General features: G+C 44.8%; 6 protein-coding genes across 9 annotated transcripts; 3 read left to right on the top strand and 3 right to left on the bottom strand.

Moving 5' to 3' along the window:
• The first annotated feature begins 120 nt into the window (after positions 1-120).
• LOC117576548 (CDP-diacylglycerol--glycerol-3-phosphate 3-phosphatidyltransferase, mitochondrial) lies at positions 121-2,196 on the top strand. Its single transcript, XM_034261385.2, has 2 exons — positions 121-1,544; positions 1,605-2,196. Exons 1-2 carry the CDS (start codon positions 471-473, stop codon positions 2,022-2,024), a joined length of 1,494 nt encoding a protein of 497 aa, XP_034117276.1. The 5' UTR covers positions 121-470; the 3' UTR covers positions 2,025-2,196.
• A 146-nt stretch (positions 2,197-2,342) lies between these two features.
• On the top strand, positions 2,343-3,902 carry LOC117576549 (inactive non-canonical poly(A) RNA polymerase protein Trf4-2). Of its 2 annotated transcripts, none has more exons than XM_034261388.2 (2): positions 2,343-2,418; positions 2,503-3,902. In XM_034261388.2, the coding sequence occupies exon 2, from the start codon at positions 2,533-2,535 to the stop codon at positions 3,736-3,738; it is 1,206 nt and encodes a 401-aa protein (XP_034117279.1). In that variant the 5' UTR covers positions 2,343-2,418; positions 2,503-2,532; the 3' UTR covers positions 3,739-3,902. The 2 variants fall into 2 exon arrangements, with proteins under 2 accessions (XP_034117279.1, XP_034117278.1); XM_034261387.2 differs by having other exon boundaries at positions 2,532-3,902.
• Positions 3,903-4,215: 313 nt separating this feature from the next.
• LOC117576544 (oligopeptidase A) lies at positions 4,216-6,818 on the top strand. Its single transcript, XM_034261382.2, has 2 exons — positions 4,216-4,433; positions 4,507-6,818. Exons 1-2 carry the CDS (start codon positions 4,354-4,356, stop codon positions 6,599-6,601), a joined length of 2,175 nt encoding a protein of 724 aa, XP_034117273.1. The 5' UTR covers positions 4,216-4,353; the 3' UTR covers positions 6,602-6,818.
• Positions 6,819-6,918: 100 nt separating this feature from the next.
• LOC117576547 (oxysterol-binding protein 1-like) lies at positions 6,919-8,913 on the bottom strand. The gene is made up of 2 exons (XM_034261384.2): positions 7,756-8,913; positions 6,919-7,697 (listed from the first exon to the last, which is right to left on the bottom strand). The coding sequence occupies exons 1-2, from the start codon at positions 8,662-8,664 to the stop codon at positions 6,966-6,968; spliced, it is 1,641 nt and encodes a 546-aa protein (XP_034117275.1). The 5' UTR covers positions 8,665-8,913; the 3' UTR covers positions 6,919-6,965.
• Positions 8,914-9,786: 873 nt separating this feature from the next.
• On the bottom strand, positions 9,787-14,640 carry LOC117576524 (oxysterol-binding protein 1-like). The gene is made up of 2 exons (XM_034261346.2): positions 12,543-14,640; positions 9,787-11,357 (listed from the first exon to the last, which is right to left on the bottom strand). Exons 1-2 carry the CDS (start codon positions 14,172-14,174, stop codon positions 10,608-10,610), a joined length of 2,382 nt encoding a protein of 793 aa, XP_034117237.1. The 5' UTR covers positions 14,175-14,640; the 3' UTR covers positions 9,787-10,607.
• A 526-nt stretch (positions 14,641-15,166) lies between these two features.
• LOC117576523 (protein phosphatase Slingshot) lies at positions 15,167-21,978 on the bottom strand. 3 transcript variants are annotated; one of them, XM_034261342.2, is made up of 8 exons: positions 21,432-21,978; positions 19,969-20,211; positions 19,430-19,905; positions 19,287-19,352; positions 19,025-19,219; positions 18,698-18,967; positions 16,190-18,643; positions 15,167-15,354 (listed from the first exon to the last, which is right to left on the bottom strand). In XM_034261342.2, the coding sequence occupies exons 1-8, from the start codon at positions 21,486-21,488 to the stop codon at positions 15,300-15,302; spliced, it is 3,816 nt and encodes a 1,271-aa protein (XP_034117233.1). In that variant the 5' UTR covers positions 21,489-21,978; the 3' UTR covers positions 15,167-15,299. The 3 variants fall into 3 exon arrangements, with proteins under 3 accessions (XP_034117233.1, XP_034117235.1, XP_034117236.1); XM_034261345.2 differs by lacking the exon at positions 15,167-15,354 and having other exon boundaries at positions 16,450-16,603; positions 16,669-18,643; XM_034261344.2 differs by lacking the exon at positions 15,167-15,354 and having other exon boundaries at positions 15,567-18,643; positions 21,432-21,977.
• Positions 21,979-22,526: the final 548 nt, after the last annotated feature.

Below are 22,526 nucleotides of genomic sequence, written 5' to 3' on the forward strand. Positions count from 1 at the left end.
CTATTCCATTTGTCTTTTGAATTTGCATTAATAACAAGCTAATAACAAATTTCTGCAGCATTGCAAAGAGTTTACATTGTTTTTTTTTTTTACAAAAAATACATTTCAGCAATCGATACCTATGTTATCATACATTATTACATTGATTTCAAAAATTAGTAATAAGAAGTGTAGTTAAAGCAAATTAATCAATGAGAATTTATACACTAAAAGTTGCCACAGTGGATGCCAACCGCAAGCAAAAGAGGTGGGACCAATATTTATTTATATAAACAAACATGAATCGAGCTATCGTACTGTTATCGATACAATCGCCAGCAAGAAGCACGTAATTTTGATATGATTTCGTAAAAAAAAAAAAAAAAAAAACACTTCAGTTAATTCAAAACAAATCAATGAATGAAAACGGCAACACAGCTACAGTGAAGATTGCCAGAGTGGCTGACAAAGAATAAGGCGCCCCATTGAAAATGTTCTATCTGCGACGTCTCTTTACACAAGAGCTGTGTCCCGTCAGCCAAAGTGATTTGCTCGGCTGCCTGCCACACTCGCCGCACCAGTTGCAGTTGCTATGTGGTGGTTTCGCGGGTGCACCCGGACTCGACAGCCTCACTTGGTTGCACAATCTGGCGCCCTGTTTCCCACTGCGTGGTGAACAAATCCAAGTGATCCATGAGCCTCAGCACTTTTATCAAACGCTGATGCAACGCAGCAGTCAAGCCAAAAAACGCATTGTGCTGGCCAGCTTATATCTGGGCACAGGGAAACTGGAGCACAGTTTAGTGCAGACGTTGCGACGTAGCCTGCAAGCAGAATCATCACTGCGACTCAATGTCTTGCTGGATTTTACGCGTGGCACACGTGGAGTCGCGAATTCCAAGACAATGTTGCTTCCTTTGCTACGTGAATTTGGCAATCAGGTGCAATTCTCACTCTATCACACGCCCGATTTGCGTGGGATGACCAAAAGATTGGCGCCACCGCGCTGGAATGAATTGCTTGGTCTACAACACATGAAAGTGTATTTGATTGACGATGCTGTTATTATATCAGGCGCCAATTTGTCCAACGATTATTTCACTAATCGACAGGATCGATACATTTTAATCGAGGACAAACCGTTGGCCGATTTCTACGCCCAATTTATTGAGCGAGTGCAAGAATTTAGTTTGGCTGTGAGCGCGGATTCAACGGAGGGTTTGCATAGTAGTTGGCGCATTCTTCCCTATGAGGGTACCAAGGAGCAGTTCATCAAACTGGCTAAGGAGCGTATTACCAACTTTGTGCAGGAGGCCTATCAACGTCAGCTACAGCTGAGGGCAACAGACAGCAGCAAAGCTGATACTTGGATTTTTCCCTTGCTTGAGATGGGACAGTTGGGCATTCATCATGACAGTGTGGTAACCAAGCAATTGTTGTCTAATTGCATAGCCGGCTCACGCCTCAAGCTGGCCACGGGTTACTTCAATTTGACGCAAGAATACATGGACACCATCACACACAAGTGCCTCGCGCAGTGCAGCATTCTAATGGCGCATCCCAATGTAAGCAGCCTATTAACTATTCTTATACATTTATAATAGCTCATCCTGTGTTCGTTCTAGGCCAATGGCTTCCAGGGCGCCAAAGGACCTGCGGGTGGCATTCCTGCCGCCTATACACTGATAGCCAAAAGTTTCTATGAGAGTCTGGTGCGTCGCCAGCAGGAACACCGTGTCAATTTCTTTGAGTATGAGCAACCTGGTTGGACATATCATGCCAAAGGGCTGTGGTACTATTTGCCCGAGACGCCTTTGCCCAGCTTGACGTTAATCGGTTCCTCTAATTTTGGCGAACGCTCCGTGAATCGCGATCTGGAGACACAAGTCTGTTTGGTCACTGATAACAAGGATCTGCGGCAACGTCTGCAGGCGGAAGCGGATCGTCTTTATGATAAGTCAACGACGGCAGAGCGGCAGATTGTACAGCGACAGGTGCCGCGCTGGGTTCAAGCGGTTGTGCGCATATTTCGCAATTTTTTCTAGTGGTGTTCCTCCTTAAATGATGCATACAAAGTTCAATTTGTTAGTTACTATAGTGTGTAATGCCTGTGTCGTTTTTTTTTTTATTTGGAGTTGTGTTTGTGTATATTACTGTAACTTAATTAATTTTCTACCCAGTAATGCAGTAATTAAAGAGCAACCAATTTGGATTTTAAAATGGGTGCCAACTTTTGTGATTTTTTGTCGTTATCGACATTTTGCTTCCTTTTCGATAGCTTTTGCAGAATTCGATCGAGGTGGCAACGCTGGAATAACGGCGCAGAATTTCTGATTTGTCTTTTGTGTTGCTTCTGACATTCGGCCGACAAATTGACAAAAACAAAATACGTGTTGCAATTGCGCGTCTTAAGAATTTGGTCTAATTTTTAAACACTGAGTAAGTTCCCCGAATTTAATGCAATTATTTATATGTATATAATGCAAAAAAAAAAAAATGGCGAGGCACTTATATTTGCTAAAGTTTATTTGTATTCCTCCATTTTTGTTTAGCATGAATACAACAGATGAGCAGCATCCATGGATGTTAAGCAATTACGAATATGGTGGCGGCGTCAATGCCCTGCATGATGAGATCGAACATTTTTACAACTATATTATATCGACGCCCACCGAATATATGATGCGTATGGAGGCGATTTGTCGCGTTGAAAGCGTTGTCCTAAGCACTTGGCCTCAAGCGTCTATCGAGGTTTTCGGTTCCTTTTGCACCGGTCTAAATTTACCAAATTCCGATATCGATATCGCAGTTAATAATTTCTATTGGCAAGGCGGTCAACCATTGACGGATTTGAAAAATGCTTTAGATGCTCGCGGAGTCGCAGATAACATAATTGTGGTGGACAAAGCACGAGTGCCAGTCGTTAAGTTTAAAGAGCGATTATCGCAAATTAAATTCGACATCTCATTCAATACCACATCGGGCGTTAAAGCCGCCGAATTGGTCAAAATGTTTATCGAACAATTTCCGGAGTTGCCAAAACTAGTGCTTGTATTGAAACAATATTTAGTTCAGCTGGGCGTGAATGATGTCTACAACACGGGTGGCGTATCATCCTATGCACTGACACTAATGTGCATTAGCTTTCTGCAGAAACAAACGCTAGAGACATCGATCGCCACTAGCGGCTACAAAACTCACAAAAAACTGGGACAACTATTGCTCAAATTCCTAGAGTACTATGGACGCAAGTTTGATTTCTACAAATACGGCATATCGGTGCGCAGACATGGCGGCTGTGTGGAGAAGACGGAACTGCTATATAATTTCGACGGCATCTTATCGATGTTGACTATTGAAGATCCTATCACGCCCAGCAATAACATTGGACGGAACTCGTTTGGCGTCATGTATGTGAAGCAATGTTTTCAAAGAGGATTCGCCAATCTGTCGAAGATGGTGGACTTGGATGCATCGAAAGTGAATGGCTCCATACTGGCCAAACTTATTACAATGCAAGAGACAACGATAATCTATCGGAATTGGGTGCATTATACTTTTCAGCACTTTGCAAACACTGGATATAGTTGGGGAGGAGATTTCCACTATGCCGTTGAAAGTAAATATAATGCTACGAGTATGTCAGAAAAATATAAACAAGAAGAAGAGGAGGTAGTAGAACAGGATCTCAAAAATAATTTTAAGGACTTGTCTCTGTCGTCTCACAACAACAATGGTTGTGAAAACACAAAAGCTTAGGATTTTAACTTTATTTAGGTTATTTTTAAGTGTACTTTAAAAAAACTACATTTCATTTTGATTTGCATATGTTACAATTATTGTAATTTTTTTGTACTTTACCATTAGTTTTTATTGCATGTAAATAAAAAAATATATGCTTTGGATAGCAATTAAGTAATGAGCGCTACCGAAGTTTTAATAGATGATAACATTGGGAAGCAGGCTGCAAACAGCTGATAGCTACTGAAACTTTAAAGCGGGCGCCATATTTCAATATTCGATAGCTTGGCAGCTGAGCTGTAGTTGAAGCATGCAATCGATTTTAAATTCCAGACAATGTTTTATTAATGAAAAGCAACAAATTTTGACGTGGAACGCATGGTAAATAAATCAATTACCTCTTTACCTAACATAAATGTTTAATTATGAGTAGTGTGAATGATATACAGCGATAGTTTTTCCAGCCACCAAATGACATCGATAACACATTACACATTGCTGGTGAAGAAGAAGCATGTGGAAATCAGCTGTGAGTGTTGTGTAAACGCTGGCCGTTGAAAAATTAGGCCGCACCGCATTTTTTTCAGAATTGTAAATAATATTAGTTAGTAAATACGTTGTTAATTAGAGAACATGTTGAACATATTGCGTCAACGCCATGCCGCGCAACGCTTGCTACACACGACCACAAACCGGCCCGGCTATATTGTGCTGTAAGTGTAAAATTCCAATGCAAAAAATTATGAATGAAATTGTTTGTTAACCTCATAAGCGGCATATTTGCAGTGTGCCTGAAATAGGCGAAGAAGGGCCCTTGGGCGATGGCCTGCTATCACCCAACGGACTGCCTGCCTTCAGTGACATCACCATCGAGATGTGTCTGGGCGCTATTGGACAACAAGCAGCGGCAGTGGAGAAGACCGTCAAAGCTCTGGAGCAGGACATACAAAGTGGCAAGCAGCTGCACAGCGTCGACATCTACAGCGAACTGGACGCGGTCACAGCACCGCTAGAGACCACTTGGGGTGTGGCCAAAGCACTCTATCTGGGAAACAGCACGCTGATTCCAACGAAATCATATATGAACATTCATGAACGTGCCCGCAATGCACGTGCCGCCAAGTTCTGCAACAAAACAGTGTACTCTGCTCTGCAACAACAGCAACAACAGGGTGAGGCAGCAGACGGTGAAGCGGAGCAACGCTTGCGTCAAAAATTCTTACTTGAGGGCAAACTGAATGGTCTGGCTTTGAACAAAGATGGACAGGATGGTCTGAAAGAGCTGCTCACGCAGCTGGGAAGAGAGCGTGGCAACTACAAGAACAAGGTTAACATGGCAGTGCATGCATTCGCGCATGTTGTGAACGATTTTCAGCTGGTACGCGATTTCCCTCAAACGCTGCTGGAGGCAACGGCACGCGATCCAACTCAGCCGCTTGAGGGACCCTGGAAGGTAACTCTACAGCCGCAGATCGTCGAGGGCTTCCTCAAGTACTGTCCGGATCGCATGCAACGCTGGAATGTCTGGCGCGCCAATGCGCTAAAAGCATCGCAGCAGCAGGACAAATCCCTAGAGAACAGCACGCATCTGGAGAAAATACGTGGACTGCGTCGACGACAGGCGAATCTGCTGGGTTATGCGAACTATGCAGAGATGTCGATGCAAACCAAAATGATTGGCAGCGTCGACAATCTCAAGCAGATCTTTGCCAAGCTGCTAAAGTTCGCGGGACCAGCGCAAAGCGTGCAGCTCGAGGAACTGCAACAATTTGCCAATGCCAGCGGTGGACAGCACAAGCTGGAAGCCTACGATGTTAGCTACTGGCGTCGCAAGCAACTGGTGGAAGAGCAACAACTGCTGGAGCACAAAATCAGCGAGTTCTTCCCATTGCCACGTGTGCTCTCGGGACTCTTCACGCTAAGCGAGAAACTCTTCAACATTCGCATTGTGGAGCAGCCAAAAACCGAGGTCTGGCATCCGGCTGTCAAGTTCTACAATGTCTACGATGGCGATAGTAGCAACAGCTCCACACCAGTGGGTGGCTTCTATGTCGATTGCTATTCCAAGGAGCACAAGTTTGGCAAGAACAATGGCTGGATGGTGGGCATTCGGAACAGCAACAAAACGGCGAATCTAACGCCACTCTGTGCGCTCATCTTTAACTTCACAGAACCCAAGCCGGGTCAGCTGCCGCTCTTGGGCTACGATGACCTCCAAATGGTCTTCAAGACATTCGGAACGGCGTTGCAGCATCTGTTGACACAAGCTGGTTACAGCGATCTCGCTGGACTCTCCAACATTGAGTGGGATGCCTCACAGGTCTCCGGTTATGTGATGAGCAATTTCCTGGATGATGCTGCCGTACTGCAAACTCTGTCCGGACATTATAGCAACGATGAAGTAATTGACACGAAGCTGGCGCAAAAGATGCGTCTGCTCAAGACCCAATTGGCTGGCTATAATCTCTGTCAGGAGCTGTATGTCGCCGATCTCGATGTGGAGCTGCATCGATCGGGCGCCTTTTGGTTGGATGTAGTGCGTAAATTGTGGCCAGTCTATCAGTGTATGCCACTGGACAAAAAGGATGCACATCCCTGCTCCATGACGGATATATTTGCTGGCGATTGGGCAGCTGCGCATTTCAGTCATCTGTATTCCAAACTGATTGCAGCGGACATCTCCAGTAGCTTTGCCGAACAGCGCAACGATGAGCATTACGCCAACGTGGGCAAACGCTATAAGCAAACGTTCCTCAGTTACGGTGGCTCAGTGCCTACGGCGGAGGTATTCCGACGCTTCCAGGGACGTGATCCATCGGTGGAGGCGCTGCTCAAATCACTGGATATCTTTGTGCCGTCGCAGACGACAGAGAACACTTAAAGTTTTCCCCCTTTGCCAGCATGACCAGCATAATTTCTTCTTATCAGAACGCCAAGATAAGAAGCCAATATGTTCCGGGGGATTAACAAACTTTTGGATGACGCCACCGTCAAGAAAACAAACACACACACACACACAGCAGTAATTTGTAGTTGATAGATTGTTGCTTTATTTAAATAATACTTTTAAAAATAAATTGCAGAAATTTGTAACACCAGTTTCTTCAAGGTACTCTCATTTGTCCACAAACAACACATAACAATATTACTCACAACAACCTCTCTTTGTTCCATTGTTTTTTGTTTCTTATTTCCTTTTTGTCCATTTCAAGATTAGATATTGCCATGATGATGATTTACTGCTATTAGTAGATATCCGGACAGTCACTCCAGCTTTGTGTTGTCTTCGCCTCCCAATATTTATGATTGTACACATGCATCGCGTTCTCCGATGCGTTCTCCCGCTTAAACCACAATGGCTGATAGTCTGGGACTTTGAAGCCTTGCTTTGCCTTCTCCTCGCGCACCCGACGAACCGCTCGCTGCTTCTCCTCCAGGCGCAACTTCTCCTGATTGCTCTCGTCCCACAAACCCTGCTCCATCAGTCGCTGATCGGGACGATGTCGCGAATCTGTGGGCGCCACACCATCCTCGGGTTCGTTCAGCTGACACGCCAATGTGGTGAGGTTGTAGTACTTCTCGGACTCCACGGGCGCTGGACGTCGTCGCCAGGCCACCTTGTAGGCACCAGTGCTGTAGCTGGGATTGTCCGGAGTGCCTTGCGTGCGCAGCACAGGAGCTATTTCGATTTGCTCGTCCCAAGTGCCGCGAATCAGCCACTTGGCCTGTTTGTGACGATTGAGCACGACGCCTTTGACGCTGCGCTGTTGCTCACGGCCGAAATAGGAGTAGGGCACGTAGGTGAGAATGCACTTGCTGCCCTGGGGTGAATTGGCATCCACAATCTCCATTTCGCCTTCCTGATCCACCCACAGTTTGCCCACAATAATGTTGTTGATAGTGGTGGTCACCTTACGCCAGGAGTAACGAGTGCCTGTCTTGGGGAACGACACGAAAGCGGTGCCCAGAGGAATGACCTAGGAGAAGCAGAGGATTAGTAGAGGCAACGTTGTCTACGTCATCTGGAAGACTCACCTGCATGTATTTGCCACGAAACTTGCTGGTCATGGTGAACTCCTGCCAGCACTGCCAGTTCTTGCTCTCGCAGTGCAGCGCCGCAATAGGCGGATGATGCGACACCTGCTCGGCAATGCAACGCCAGCCCAAGTCATCCATGCGATCGCACTCAAAGGTCTCTCCGAGCAGCGGATTGAAAGGTTTATTAATGCGATTCGAGGATGTTGCATAGGACGAAGCTGTAAAGGCGGCCATATAAGCCAGCTGCTCGCACTCATCCTCGCAATTGGAGGCCACATCCAAGATGTCCGAGTACTCGTAATCCTCGGTCAAACGCTGCAGCATCGACAGCGGTTCATTGAAGTTAACAGGCATGGGAATCTTGGTCAGATCCTTGCCAATGCAGTTCTTCACAATGCTCCACAAACTCAGCGGATAGTTGGGTTTGTCTGGAACTCGAGTGCGACGACATCTGCCGCCCTCGCTGCTCTTGGCAGGTGACGCCACCTCCACTGTGCCCGCCTTGGCCAACTCTAGTGCTACAATCCATGTCTGACGCTCCGCTTCCGAGGCTGCCTTGATGCGAAAGTTAAGATCTCCGCTGCTGTTCGTCACCGAAAATGTGCAGGCATCGACATGCTCAATGAGAGCGCCCTTCAATCGGATGGAGCCACGCGATTGCTGATGTGCCTCCGACTGATCGAGGTAATAGCTGAGCACGCCTTGATCGAGCACGAACCAACGACGTTGGAAGCCCTTGACAAGGTTCGTCCACTTCTGCAGATAGCCCTGAAGATTGGGTTGACTCTTCTCTCGCTTGCGCACCTTTTGCGCCAATGATTTTGATTTATTACCGTCGACATTGACCCCTGTTTGGGAGGTGCTGCTGTGACCACGTTGCTGCGTTGCTGCCTCGCTCGACGACATACTCTCGACTATCGACAATCCGTTGCGAATCACGAAGCACAATTGATCGCGCTGCTGCCGAATGTTTCACTCTTTCACTCAGTCTCGGACTACATTGTTATCAAACGCCATTCGCTATTCGCTAGTCGCGGAGATAAGGTTATATTTTTTGACAGTGATTATACCTGGTACTTGATAGGTTAGGTGGGTAGTTCTCATCAACAAGCTTTTACAATTCAAGTTGCTAATTAAATTAAGAAAGACAGTTATAGTAGTCAAGTGATAATTAATAGTTTAGAGCTTAATTTCATTTGTAAATATTTTAAAAGAAATCTTAACATTAAATAGCAAATTTTTGTAATAATGAAAGTTCACTTTTTATATCTTATTATAGTAGCTGCTATCTCTATATTTATTTTTTATACATACGCAGCTGTTCAATGCAGAGCGACCTTCATAATCAATGTTTGGCTAGAAATACTTTTCACAATAAATTTCTTTTCTTGACCTTGAATATCAATCAAATCGTTTAGAAATATTTTCCATACGAAACTTTTTTGCGATTCAGCATTTTCTAGCAACATTGTGGATTGTTTAGAAGTACTTCTCTTTATAAGCTTTTTTTTGCAGTTGAACTGTTTTCTAGAGAAAACTACAATTAGATAAACCCAATGAAAGTTGATAAAAACAATAATTGATAAGGTGAAAATCAGGTGCAGACGAACTTACTCAATTGTTGTCCATAAATGGAGAACAGGTAACTCAGAGTCGAGCAGAGACTCGAGTTTCGGATAGGCTCGTGAGTCAGTAGATTGCGCATTATCGCTGAGGCTGATGATGAGGTGGTGCCACTGGAATTAGCTGACGTTACGTCGATTTGAAGTAAACGAACCCTAGGTTAGGGCCTCGCGTTCTCTCTCTCCCTCTCTCTGCCGCTCTTCGTCGCTCTCATCGTCTTTCTCTCTCTCGTTTTATGGGTGCTAACGAGGTAGCTGCTAATCAAGAGATGTTAATAGCTGGCGAGTCAAGTGTTTAATAATCGGCGCAAGTGTTCCATATTAATATCGTGTGGTCTGTGTCTCGGGATTTTTCTAATAACCACAAATAAGTCTTTTTGCTTTATTTAAAATAATACTTTAATAATAAATTGCATAAATTTATAACATTTATAACATATTCTCTCTCGTTGCATTTTTATTTAGATCCATTTTTTTTTTGTTGCATTATTCATATTTCATTTTTGTGGTTGTTTTTTTTGTTTTTAGACCTAAGGGTCTAATTAGCTTTATTTTATTTTTATTTGTTATTTATGTATGTACACAACAAACCAAAAGAGGCGAAAAACAAACTAGCAATTTTCAATCGGCCAAAAAGGAAAACGTTGTTTAGAGTGAAAGCGATTTCGATTCGCATATCGATATCGCTTTTCACTATATAATCCACACACCGTGTCGCTACTACATATAAGTATAGTAAGTGTGTTAGTTGTTTATGCTATATGGATGGTAAGGTGTAGGTGCCATAATTATTTGATAAAAGCATAGATTAAATAAAAAACCAATGATAAACAATTTGATAAACGCGCGCTCTTCGTCGTCGTCGCCTAGCCTCGCCTCGTTACAGTTCTTCCCTGTTCAATCCTCACGAGACTTGGCTCTATAAAAAACATTTTCAGTTCCAACATTTGCAGCTACTTTACAATAATTAATTTATAGTCGTATATATAATATATAGATGTGTGTGTGTGTTGTGTAAGTAGTTGAAAAATGTTATTACATATCGTTCGATTAGAGTTCAATAGTGTAGTTTCTTTTTTTTTTGTTGACTGTGCTCGGGGCTTTCTTTTTTGGGGGATTCGAGTGTGGGGCGCATAATTTTGAAGAGCGGATTTCGAGGCATCAATATTGAAATATAGTATATTATTATAAATATTTTCTTGTTGTTGCTGTTGTAGTTTGCTGAAGTTAGTAGATATCCGGACAACCGCTCCAGTCCTGCGCAGCCTTGGCATCCCAGTATGTGTTCTTAAAGACATGCACATACTCATCGCTATTCTCCACCTTCTCCTGCTTGAACCACATAGGTTCATATGCCGGATATGGTCGTCCCTCGGCTGCCGCTGCTTCCGCTTCGGCTTCACGTTCGCGACGTTTCGTGCGCTGCTTCTCCTCCAGGCGCAACTTCTCCTGATTGCTCTCGTCCCAGGCGCCGTCCTCCATCAGGCGTTGATCGGGACGACGACGCGCATCTGTGGGCGCCACATCATCCTCGAATTCGTTAAGCTGACAGGCCAATGTGGTGAAATTGTAGAACTTCTCCGATTCCGGCGGTGCCGGACGTCGCTTCCATGCCACACGATAGTCGCCGGTGATGTAGGTCGGATTGTCGGCATTTTTTTGCGTTCGCAACACTGGTGCGATCTCCATTTTATCATCCCAGGTGCCACGGATCACCCATTTGACTTCGTTCTTGCGATTGATGACGACACCCTTGACGGTGCGTTGAACCTCCCGACTGAAGTAGGAGTAGGGCACAAAGTTGAGGATGCATTTGATGCCCTCGGCCGCATTGGAACCCTTGATCTCCATCTCGCCATGCTGATCCACCCACAGTTTGCCCACAATGATGTTGTTCACCGTGGTCGTCACTTTGCGCCAGGAGTAACGATGTCCGCTCTTCTGGAACAGCACATAGGCGCCGCCCAGTGGATTGATCTGAGGGTTGAGTAAGGGTGTTTTTTAGTTGAGTTTTTATTCTTGGCAATGCAAAAACATCGATACTTCAATAGGTTTGATAATTTGCTTTGATCGTTCAAATTCAAATGGAATGACCTCTGAAAATCTCATCAATTAACCTCCTGATTTACTTTTCGATAGTTAGAACATTCAATTAACTTATTCGTAGCATAATTTTTTATTGATGTCGACTTTAGTATGGTTTGTCAGTTCAGTTTAGGTTCAGAGCGCTCAGCATGTGACTTTTTTGTCGTCACTTGTGACTATCTACATTTAAAACAAACTCTGACATTTGAAGCCAGTAAAAACTAGTAAGAAACCTTGTAGTACATTTTAGATGTCAATGATTTAAGATTTCTTAAAATAGACTTGTGTATGTAATTACAGTAATTCATAAAATACATTTTAAAATATATTATTGGATTAAAGGAAGTCTCAAAATGTTGACGAAGACAACGAGCTATCTATAGAGTCTCTATCTCTTATGATTGCCAACTACTAACTTGGAATAATATATAATTAAGGCAGACGACTAAAGTCCAAGCTTTATTTTAGTTCACCCTATTTCCATACGAATATCATAATTCCATGAACATCTCATTTCGTTATTTATTGGTTAAACAACTTGTTATGTAGAAAATTAGGTTTTCAAATGTTTTTTTTACAACAATCTTTATAATAAAAGAAAATGTGGTTCCATTCTTAACTTTGCAGCTGTTTATACTATGAGGTCTGCCTGTTAAGCTCTTTTTATGGCTGGTTAAGCTAATACTTAATCACCTTAAGTGAACGGGTCTACACCACCTACTGATAATAACTATAGTATCACGATGTTCATACGGCCTGTTACACTAATTTTAAGACTGACTAAGCTAAGCGAACCTTTTAAATAAACGCAGCCTATCAACAGTTAATGACTGATTAGGCAAAAATATATATAATTTTAGCAGGGTGATTATGCTGATGGAGCCTTTAAATTGAGAAGGTCGATAGTATTGATAATACCTCGACATTATTACTGTCTCTGTCTGGGTACTGAACAAAATTACCCAAGGAAATTCCTAATCGAACCGATGTAAGCAATTTATCGATAGTAACGCAAGCAAGTGCTTGGTACTAATGAATAGTAATAATAATCGGTTGGAAATAGAAAGGAATACTAACCTGCACGTATTTGCCGCGAAACTTGCTGGTCATGGAGAACTCCTGCCAGCACTGCCAAGTGCGTCCCTCGCAATGAATGGCAGCAATGGGCGGATGATGTGAAACCTGTTCGGCCAACGAGCGCCAACCCAGATCCTCCATACGATCGCACTCAAAGGTCTCCCCCAGCAGCGGATTAAACGGTTTGCCAGTGCGATTCGTAGTCGTTGCATATGCCGAGGCTGTAAAGGCGGCCAAGTAGGCCAACTGCTCGCACTCATCCGTGCAAGCGGCGGCCACATCCAAAATATCCGCATACTCATAATCCTCTGTGAGGCGTTGCAGCATCGACAGTGGCTCATTGAAGTTGACGGGCATGGGTATTTTGGACAGATCCTTGCCAATGCAGTTCTTCATAATGCTCCACAAGCTGAGAGGATAGTTGGGCTTATCGGGGACTCGTGTGCGTCGCACCTTCTGCGGATTGCTGCTCGAATTTCGGCTCGGGCGCGTGCTTCTGGGCATCTCGTCTTCTTGGCGTTGATTCGAGACACGATCGACGGCATCTTCGTCGTCGCCGGACGCCATGCGAATGGCGCTAATGAGGCACACTTGCTGCTGTTGCACGTTGCTGCGCTTGGTTTCGTCGCTCTCCGATGAGCTGCCGGTTTGACCCTCGGAGCCTTCCACATGATCCTCGGAGCTACTGCGTCGATTGTTCAACTTGAGTATGAAGGCACCGCCGTTATCGGGATGCTCCTCAGCATCAAAGAACTCCGTCTCATCGTCGCTGGTGAGTCCTGCTCCAGCTGCGACCACAGCTGGCGGAACGTTCTTGCTACGACGCACCATCACCGCTGCTTGTTCCATTTGCGACTGCTGCTTTGCCATCTGTTCAATTATTTCCTCGAGTCGTTGACGCTGTTCGCGTTCGTGATGTAACATCTTCGACCATTTTTGGCCCTGCGATTCGGCCGAACGCAAATAATCGTTGCCGGCATTGATCATGGCATTAGAGGTGATTCTAAAGAGCGTGGCGCGCTCATTGACAATCTTTGTGCGACTGGCCAGCGATTCCTCCTCATTCGATTCGAGATCATTCAGCGCACGCTGCAGGGCAGCGCCATGTTTGGTGATCAGATCGTAACAGGTGCGCATATTCTCCAGTCTTTCGGTTAGATCTCTGACCACTGCATAGATCTCCTGGCTGGGCACCACTTGAGCCGTCTCCTCGGCCTCCTCCTCCTCACTCTCGATGGCGCGTATGGCCTTCACCTTGGCCAGTTCCAGCGAAGTGACCCACGACTGACGCTCGACCTCATTGGCGGCCTTGATGTGAAACGTTTGTGTGCCGCCATTTGAGATGACAAACGTGCACGAGTCCACAGTGTGTATGAGAGCACCATGCAGCGAAATGGTACCGCGACATGTGTGATTGATCTCGGACTGATTGCGATAATAGCTGAGCACGCCCTTTGAGAGCACAAACCAGCGTCGTTGGTAGCCCTTGATGTAGTTGGTCCATTTGAGCAGCCAGCCCTTCATTTCGGGATCACCACTGCCTTTTTCTGGTTTGCCTGCAGCTGCAGTTCCACCCGCCACACCCCCTCCTGCGGCTGCTGCTCCTCCTGCGCCTGCTGCTGCGTCAGCCATGCTAGCAATCGTTGTGTCCCGTTGCCGCTGCTGCTCCGCCCGCTTCTCGCGTCGCGTCGTCGTCGTCACCCACCGTGGCAATTTTAATTGTTTAGCACTTTGCGCTACTTGCGACGACTTTAAACGCCACGTACAAAAAAACTGCAACTTGGGGCCGCTGACAACAACAACCACAAGCACAGCAACAACAACACCACCAACTTCCCAATTGGAAATCAGCTAGCAATTTGTTTTTTTTTTGTGTTTTCAGCCAGCTGCAACTTCTGGCATTATTGTTATTATTTAGAGATTATACACCTCCGCACCACACACAACGTTGCTGCAACGCCAACAGCAAAATCGCGTTTACTTTAAAATTTCGTTTACTTTAGCGGCAATTCTTGCCAACCTATTTTTTTTTCTGCACAAAAATATATAAAGAAACTATGGAAGTCAAGTGCGCATTTGTGTGCGTGTGTGTCGTTGTGTGTGTGTGTCGGTGTTTGTGTGTGAGCTAGTTGAAATGTGACCGTTGTTGGCAAAGCCAAATATGCTCTTATTTTGTCTATTTGCATTTTTGCTGAATTTGCTGGCTATGCAAATGTTTAATACAATAATTATTAACTTTTTTCTGATCGACACAATTTTCATAACATGTGTTGAGCTAAATTAGTTAATTGAATACATTACAAAATTGTCAAAAGCATAGCAAGTTTTGTGGGCTGCCAACTGCGTTCGAAAACATACTAAGCACAACTAGCAAACCTGTTGGGCAAGGCGCGCAACTTCAAATATTTGAAATTATTTGTGTCTTTATATAGGCAACTCCAAAATCGGCAGGTAAACTAATTGTTAATTGCCAAAAACCAACAATTGAAGAGATTGAGATTGTGGGCTGTTATGTGAAAGTTGACTTTTTAAGTTCACACTTGCATGGGCGGCCCACATACAAACCAACACTCATGCACAACAATGACTCATATTGGCAATGAAATAAGTAAATTTAATTGGTTTACTTTCTCACCCTCTCTTTCTAGTATTTACTAGCATTATTGTATAATGGTGTACATAGATTAATCAACAACATATATATGGTAGTCAGTGCTCTGATCGCGTCAAGGTTCTCAAGGTTGTTCCAATTTCTCATCACTTCTTGTACTCGGACCAGGAATAACGAAATGTCGCTATCATGCGGTAAAGGCTGTAAATACAAATTTGGTCATAAAAAGTTCTTTTGCTATGGACGGAAAACACTCAACACACACACTCACTAAGTAAACACATAGATATAAATGCATATGACTGAATCAGTCATATCCAAGGGACAGGTATAACACAGTTGAATCACACTTACACACACAGAGAGAGACAAAGAAGAGTAAACAAATACAACAAGTCACCACATAAAATACATATGTGTATACATATGTATGTATTATATACAATAAATCATTTATTCGTAGGCAGTTCTTGCATAATATAAATTAAATATATATGTATGTATATAGTTACAAGTAATTTAAAAATACAAAATACAGTTTTTCATTTTCATAGTTCTTTTTTGTTTCTTGTTTTCTGTTTTTTTTTTTTAGTCCCTGACGGCACTTTTCACAAAACATTTCGAGATTTGGATTTGGATGATGGATGGGATAGATGGATTATGAATACATATATTTTTAAACGCTTCGCAAAAACAAAAACGCAACAGTTTAATGATCGATGCAAGTACCAAGACTTTATAGATATGCACACAAAGAGAGAGTGAAAGAGACAAAGGAGGGAGGGGTGTGGTGTGGGTGGGTTGTGTAACGCAAAAATGAAGAATTAAAAGCAGAAATACATAAAATAAATACAGAATAATAATAATAGGCAAGTGGCGAGCTGACAAAAGCAAATTTTGTGTATCTTTAGGATTGCTTAGTTACTATTTTATGAGTGTGTGAACGTGTGTGTGGCTGTATGTATGTGTGTGTGTGTGGGTGAGAGTGTGTGTTTGTGTATGCGTAGTAAATAGAAATATAGTATTTTTCCTTTACATGGTATTGTATGCAGCGGTGTTGAAGCTTTGCTTTGGTAAACTTAGCCTAGTGAGTGGATGCGTTTTTCCATGCTGCGCTAGACGACGATGCTGCACTTGTTGCTGCTGTTGCTCCATGGCGTTGTTATGTTGCTGCTGTTGATGTTGATGATGATGCTGCTGCTGTTGCTGATTCAGATTGTGACGGGCAGGAGCGGGCGGTGGTCGATTCTCGCTGTAATCGTGAGCTCGATTCGACAGCGATCGATCGTAATAGGAGCGCGGGCGTGGCCTAAAGCTAAGCATATTGCTGTTACTGTTGCTGGCTGTTGTTGCTGCTGCAGCTGCTGCTATTGTTGTTGATGATGCGGCGGTGATCGTTGCGGTGGTGGGTGGCGACGGCAGTGTTGTGGCGACAGCAGCTTGATTGTTACTACGAGAAGTGGTTTGATATTTATGCACTAGACCTTTTACATTACGATCACAAGTTTCGCTTACGCTGGAGTCGGATGAATTGGCTGATGCCGATGCACTGGACGACGATGCACTGCTTGAACTGGCAGCCACATTGTCCACCAACACATGATCCACATGCTGTGCCACTGGCGATGAGGGCAGTGATTGATGTGTCGCTTTCTTTGTGGCATTCGCATTTCCAGCTGCCGCTGCTGCTGCAGTTGTTGTTGATGCTGTTGCAGCTACAACGTTGGTCGTCCCGCCTCCGCTGGCTCCTCCGCCCACCACTGCTGCTTTGGCTTCAAAGTTCTGCTTGAGTATTTGCACATTGCCCGATATACGCTGATCCTCAGCCACGGCCTGACTTTGTGTGCGCAACACAACCACCAAATCGGCGGATGTATTCTTGTTCTCAATATCGCTGGTGTGCATCAGCTCCTCACTGTTGCAACGCATCGGTTGCCGCTGTCGCGTGCTGCCCACCGACGACGCACTGCGAAACAGATTGGAACTCTTTTTCTCTCCAGCTGTCGCCGCCGCTGAAGTCAACTCATCCAGCTCGTTCTCCTGACAGCGCTTCTTCAACCCGGTGTTCTCTTCCAGCTTCTGCTTGGTGCGCTTTACAGTCCCTAGCTGCGATGCTGCTGCTGTTGATTCGCTGGCATTGCAATTGCTTGCTGTGCTGCAAGTGCTGCTGCTGCTACGCTTTAGATCCTGAATTTCACCCTCAAAGATGGCGGTTGTATTGCGATTGCTATCGTAATAGCTGCAGGAACTCGTCCGCAGCGGCAAACTGCTGCGATTGTCGCCCGATCCCCAGCTGGCATGACGCGATGGCAACTCCCTCTGACGCGGTCCTCGAGTGCGCACCACAGCAGCGCTCGGCGTGACTTGGGATTGCTGTTGGGGCACCGCATCGAGTATAATGCCACCGCTGGGACCAAACGATTCTGTCCACGATTGTGTTTTGCGACGCTGACGTTTCTCGCGCTCCTCCACTGGCGTCGCATTGCTGCTGGTGAACACCTCCGATGAGCTGGAATCGCGTCGCGTAAACGACGTTTGTGTTATCAGCTTGGACAGCGATGTCCAGACGGTACCTTGCGATTGCTGGGGTTGCTGCGATGTTTGCCCTGCTGGCGCCTGAGCCGCAGATTGTTGCAGCTGCGTCTGCAGACTGCGACGCGGCGGCTCCTGATGGGCCTCGAGATCATGGACACGCGTACGCACCGACAGCGGCGTGTGCTTCTGAATGTGCAGCACCTGATTCTGAGTGACGCTATAGTTCTCACCATTGCTGCCCGGGAATCGCATGTTTTTTGGCTCCTCGGCCACGCTGCGTTCGGGTGTTAAATTCTCCATGGACTGGCTTTGCTGTTTGGTCACCTCAACGGCACTTTGGGTCTTCGGCGATGTGCTGCTCGAGCGTCGCAACATGCGTCGCTGTTTTTGTGCGCTGCTCCTGCGATGTTGATGGCCTCGATGGCCATGCTGGTGATGGCTATCCTCTGGCTCCGGCTCTGTTGCCGTCTCAATGGCCGACTTTGATTTGGCCTGATTGAGTGCTTGAATCAATGGCGTTGGTTCGCTGCCCGGCAGCAGGCGTGCATCCTTTGTGCTCTTCAAATTCGTCTCACTCTTGCTGCGCTGCAGCTTCTCCTTGTTCTTCATGGCATCCAGCATGCCGCTGTACGTCTCCAATTGATTAAGAAAATTCTTGTTCGGCTTAATGCAACTGCGACGCTCCTTCACATGCTGCAACGCACGTTGAAACTCCCATTTGTAGGCCTTCATTGCATAGGCAATAACCACTGAAGCTGAGCGACTTACGCCCATTTTGCAATGCACCAGCACCTTGGAACCTTCGGCCTTGGCACGCGATATATAGCGAAATGTGTCGTCCCAATACTTGAGCAGATTAGTCTTCTCATCGTCATAGACACGCACATTGAAGTACTCGAAAGTGCCGGGAAAGAAGTTATCAATCTCTCGCGTTACATTCAGAATGTGTCGCACACTGTGAGAGGTTTAAGGTTAATTTAAATATCTATTGTAAATTGGAAATATTTACCCATTCTTTTGCAACTCCTCCAGATTACTGGCATTCCATTCCGAACCCAAATAGACGTGCTCAAAGATTTTGGTTGGCGCATCCATTTGACCCAATATCAACAGCATTTCGGCATCGATAAATGACTTGTACTCGCCCAGATCCATGTCCAAAATATCCTCGAGGCGTCCTCGTATATACTTGGAGGTGACCTCATCCAAGTCCACCGACATCATGATAGCTTTGAGCTTCATTTTAATGACACTTTCAGTTTCCTCCTTGGCGGTTGGCCTGCAAAATAAAACGAATATAAAAAATGATCTAAAATGGAATTCTAGGTAATCTCACTTGTTTCTTATGGCATCTGGTGAGGGGGGGCGACGACTCTCGAGCGCATCCATGGCATTCCATTCGTTTAAACACGACTGATCGGACTCTATGCGACTTTCGTAGCTGGTTAACCAATCGTGCGACGGTCCGCTAGGATAGAAATTGTTTTCACGAGCCTTTCGAGACACTTTGTGCAGCGTTTGCAGCGCCGACCTGCCGAAAGCCAATCAAAGATCATTAGAAATTTCGTTTTTAATAGTTAATTGTGTTCTAAACTTACCACATCGCTTGCACCGATACGGGCTTAAATATGTGGGTCTTCTCGTAAACGGCGACGCTAAAGCCGCTGTAGATTATAATCGAAAAAACATGTGCGATTAGATTTTGATTTATTACTTTTAAGTGAAGAAATGTGCAACTCACCCGTCACCGTCCAGGTGAATGGTGGTATCAGCGAGTATGGGCACAACCAGGCCAATGGTGGTGCGCTCGTTGCAGTCAATGCCTAGCAGACATGACTCCTCCATGCCCGAGGTATTCTTGTTGTTATCGGCACCCTCTCCAACTCCAACTCCTACTCCTCGACCATCTGCATCACATTTTAGGCTTTGACGATTGGCATTACTCGACGACAGACGCTTCGCTGCTGCCTCCTCCTGCTGCTGTTGTGTTCTGTGACTATCCACGGATAGCTGGCGTTGTGCAACAGGTGTACCAGGAGTCTGAGCTGATGTGCCACTCGTCGTCGTCGCTGTCGACGTTGCCGACGTTGTCTTGACCGAATTGTGACGCATGATTTTGGTGCGTCGCTCGCCGGAAGCCGCCGTGCGGCAACAGCTACGCGAGGCAATCACAAGATAACGCGTTCGATTCGAACGCTGCGACTCCAGTTTAACAGCCTGTAAAAGAAACAAACGATACCATTAATAAGTTGTTTGTCGAAATCAAAACTTATTGCTTACCATTTTCAAGGTGTCCTCGCGTTGCAGCAAATAGAACATGGACTGCAGATGCAGCTGAATGTCCGAGTTGTTGCTCTGCGTGCTGTTGCTGGAGCGCGTGGAGTCCGTGCTGAGGCGTCGCTCAGCATGCTGGGGTATATCCTTAAGTGCCAGGACCAAGGCGGTGCCTTTGCCAGCAAAATAGCATTCGCTGCGTTCGCTTTTGTTATTGCTATTACCCTCATCGTCTTCGGCCTCGCCATCCTGTTAAAGAACATTATGATTATTTTTATGATAGTTTTTAGTGCGTTTTAATGTGGTGGGATTTTTCTGTAATCTTTGTATGGCAAAGTGACTCACACAACTCACCCAGCGCTCTACACAAAATATAATATCTGATTGTGGCATTTTGGAGAGTTAAGTGAAATTCATAACGCCGCAACGCCAACATTGATGATGAATTGCCGCCGTATTATTAAAAGCAACAAATAGAAAGAGAGCGAGAGCGAAAGAGAGCGTGCAACAAGGCGATGGCAATGTTTACAAAATACAAAACGATAATTGCCAGATGAATAAAATTCCAAGGGCAGCCCCGCGGCCCGTTTCAAGGTCTTGAGAACTATTTTTGGGGGCGGGACGACAAGAATAAGACAACAAAGACAACAACAACAACAAAAATCGCAAAGCGACGTTGACAAAACTACAAATAAGGCAATGCAAAAATGTTTTTAATATTATTGGAAATGGGAGAGGAGAGAAGAGAGGGCAAGAGCGAGAGTGAGAGAGACAGGCGGACGACAGCTGCGAGCGACAACGACAACGACGACGTCGCGACGTCTGCTCGGATTTGCTTGAGTTACAACAAATAAATAATAACAACAACAAAGCGAACGAACAATAAACAGATGCGCGAATCGTGGCGCGACTGATGATGATGATGTTGATGACGCTGTCAAAGCCGCCCACAACAAGACAAACTGCAAATAAGAGAGAGCTACCGAGAGCGGGAGCAATGAATTGATGCGAATTTTACATGATAGCAAAATTGGCCATATGGATGGTTGATATAACAAAGGATCATACAGTGCCTGCCAAAAAAGCGGAACACGCACAGGAAGTATTTAAAAAAGGCGTTGACGCAGCCCTAGCACCTTTCGCCCCAAACCACAGACAGGGCTGCGTTAACAACGCGTAACCAAAACAAAGCAAACTCAATGGAGAGAGCGAGTTAGTGAGTGGGTAAGAGAGAGCGAGGGAGAGAGAGCGAGTGTGCTTCACTACCGCAATCACACACACGTACACATATCACACGCATACAAAGAGAAGCACTTACAAACAAAATGCGTAGCTGTTGCAGCTGCGAAAATTGCACCTTGCCTAGAAATGGGGCAACTTACAGCACTATTTTGTTGCGTTGCGCCCACTTCCCACTTCCTGTGCGTGTATGTGTTTGTGTATAGAGAATAAGAGTAATGAGAACTCACCGAATTTGAGCATGAGCCCGCCACACTTGGCGAACGCTGCACTGTCACTAGCGCCATTGTCTGTTGTCTGTTTGTTGGGTGTTGCTCCTTCTGCTTCTACTTCTGTATCCAAGGCCTTCGTTTTTAGGCCCTAAACTGGCCGCGTGTTTTTTCTTCTCTCAATCCTTTTGCGAGTTCGTTGGGCTGTGCTCTGTCTGTGTGTATGAGTGTGTGTGTACGTTGAGTCAAGTGTTTTGGGGCGGGGGGCGAAAATTCACAAATGCATTTTCATTTTGTCGACGTCGTTTCCTCTCTCCGTTTTCGTTTTTTTTGATTTGATTTGGTTTTGCACTCGGCACTTCTCGTCTTGTCTAACTTAAAAAAACACTAAGAATATGGCGGGGCGCGATCGACTGAATTGCGAAAAAAAACATGCACGCGCCCGTTTCACAAGATTGACACAGCGCACAATGATATACGAACAATTAATGATAAATATGTTATTACAAAAAATGTATTTTCGTCAAAAAAAGAGCGAGCGAGAGCGAAAAAAGACCGTTCAGCACAACGACGACGCCATATTTAATAGAGGTGGAGGAACATCGATGTAAAAATCGATTACAAATCGAAGTCTATTGCGGGCAAATAAATAATATTTTTTGTTTAGGTTTCAAAATGTTGTTGTCTTTCAAGGAAATTATTTTTCTTTTTTAAAAGTAGAGTTTTTAAGCTGCTTTGCATGACAAGGAGGGACCAAAGGTAGACTTTTAAAGGCATATACTAAATCACGAAAAACCTGCGAATTGGGATTGCACAAGATTTAAAAAATATACGGTAAAATACTGAAGTTGTAGGTTTCGATATCTTCAATTCGGTACCATGCTAACTCTGCACTTTAGTCATTACAGAAAATAAGAATTTAACAATGTAATGAATATCTCTTACTGTAGGTTGCATTCTTATTAAGAATTTTATTTTTAAAATTGTGCTTAAAACTCTGCTTAAAAATACTAAAAAATATACTTTTTGTACTTTTTTGTTTATTTCTACAAACAAAAATTTATTATGCCATCTTACAACTATGACTTTTTAATATACTTATTTGATATGTCTCTA

This window comes from Drosophila albomicans, chromosome 2R, assembly GCF_009650485.2.
Source record: "Drosophila albomicans strain 15112-1751.03 chromosome 2R, ASM965048v2, whole genome shotgun sequence".
Classification (NCBI taxonomy): domain Eukaryota; kingdom Metazoa; phylum Arthropoda; class Insecta; order Diptera; family Drosophilidae; genus Drosophila; species Drosophila albomicans.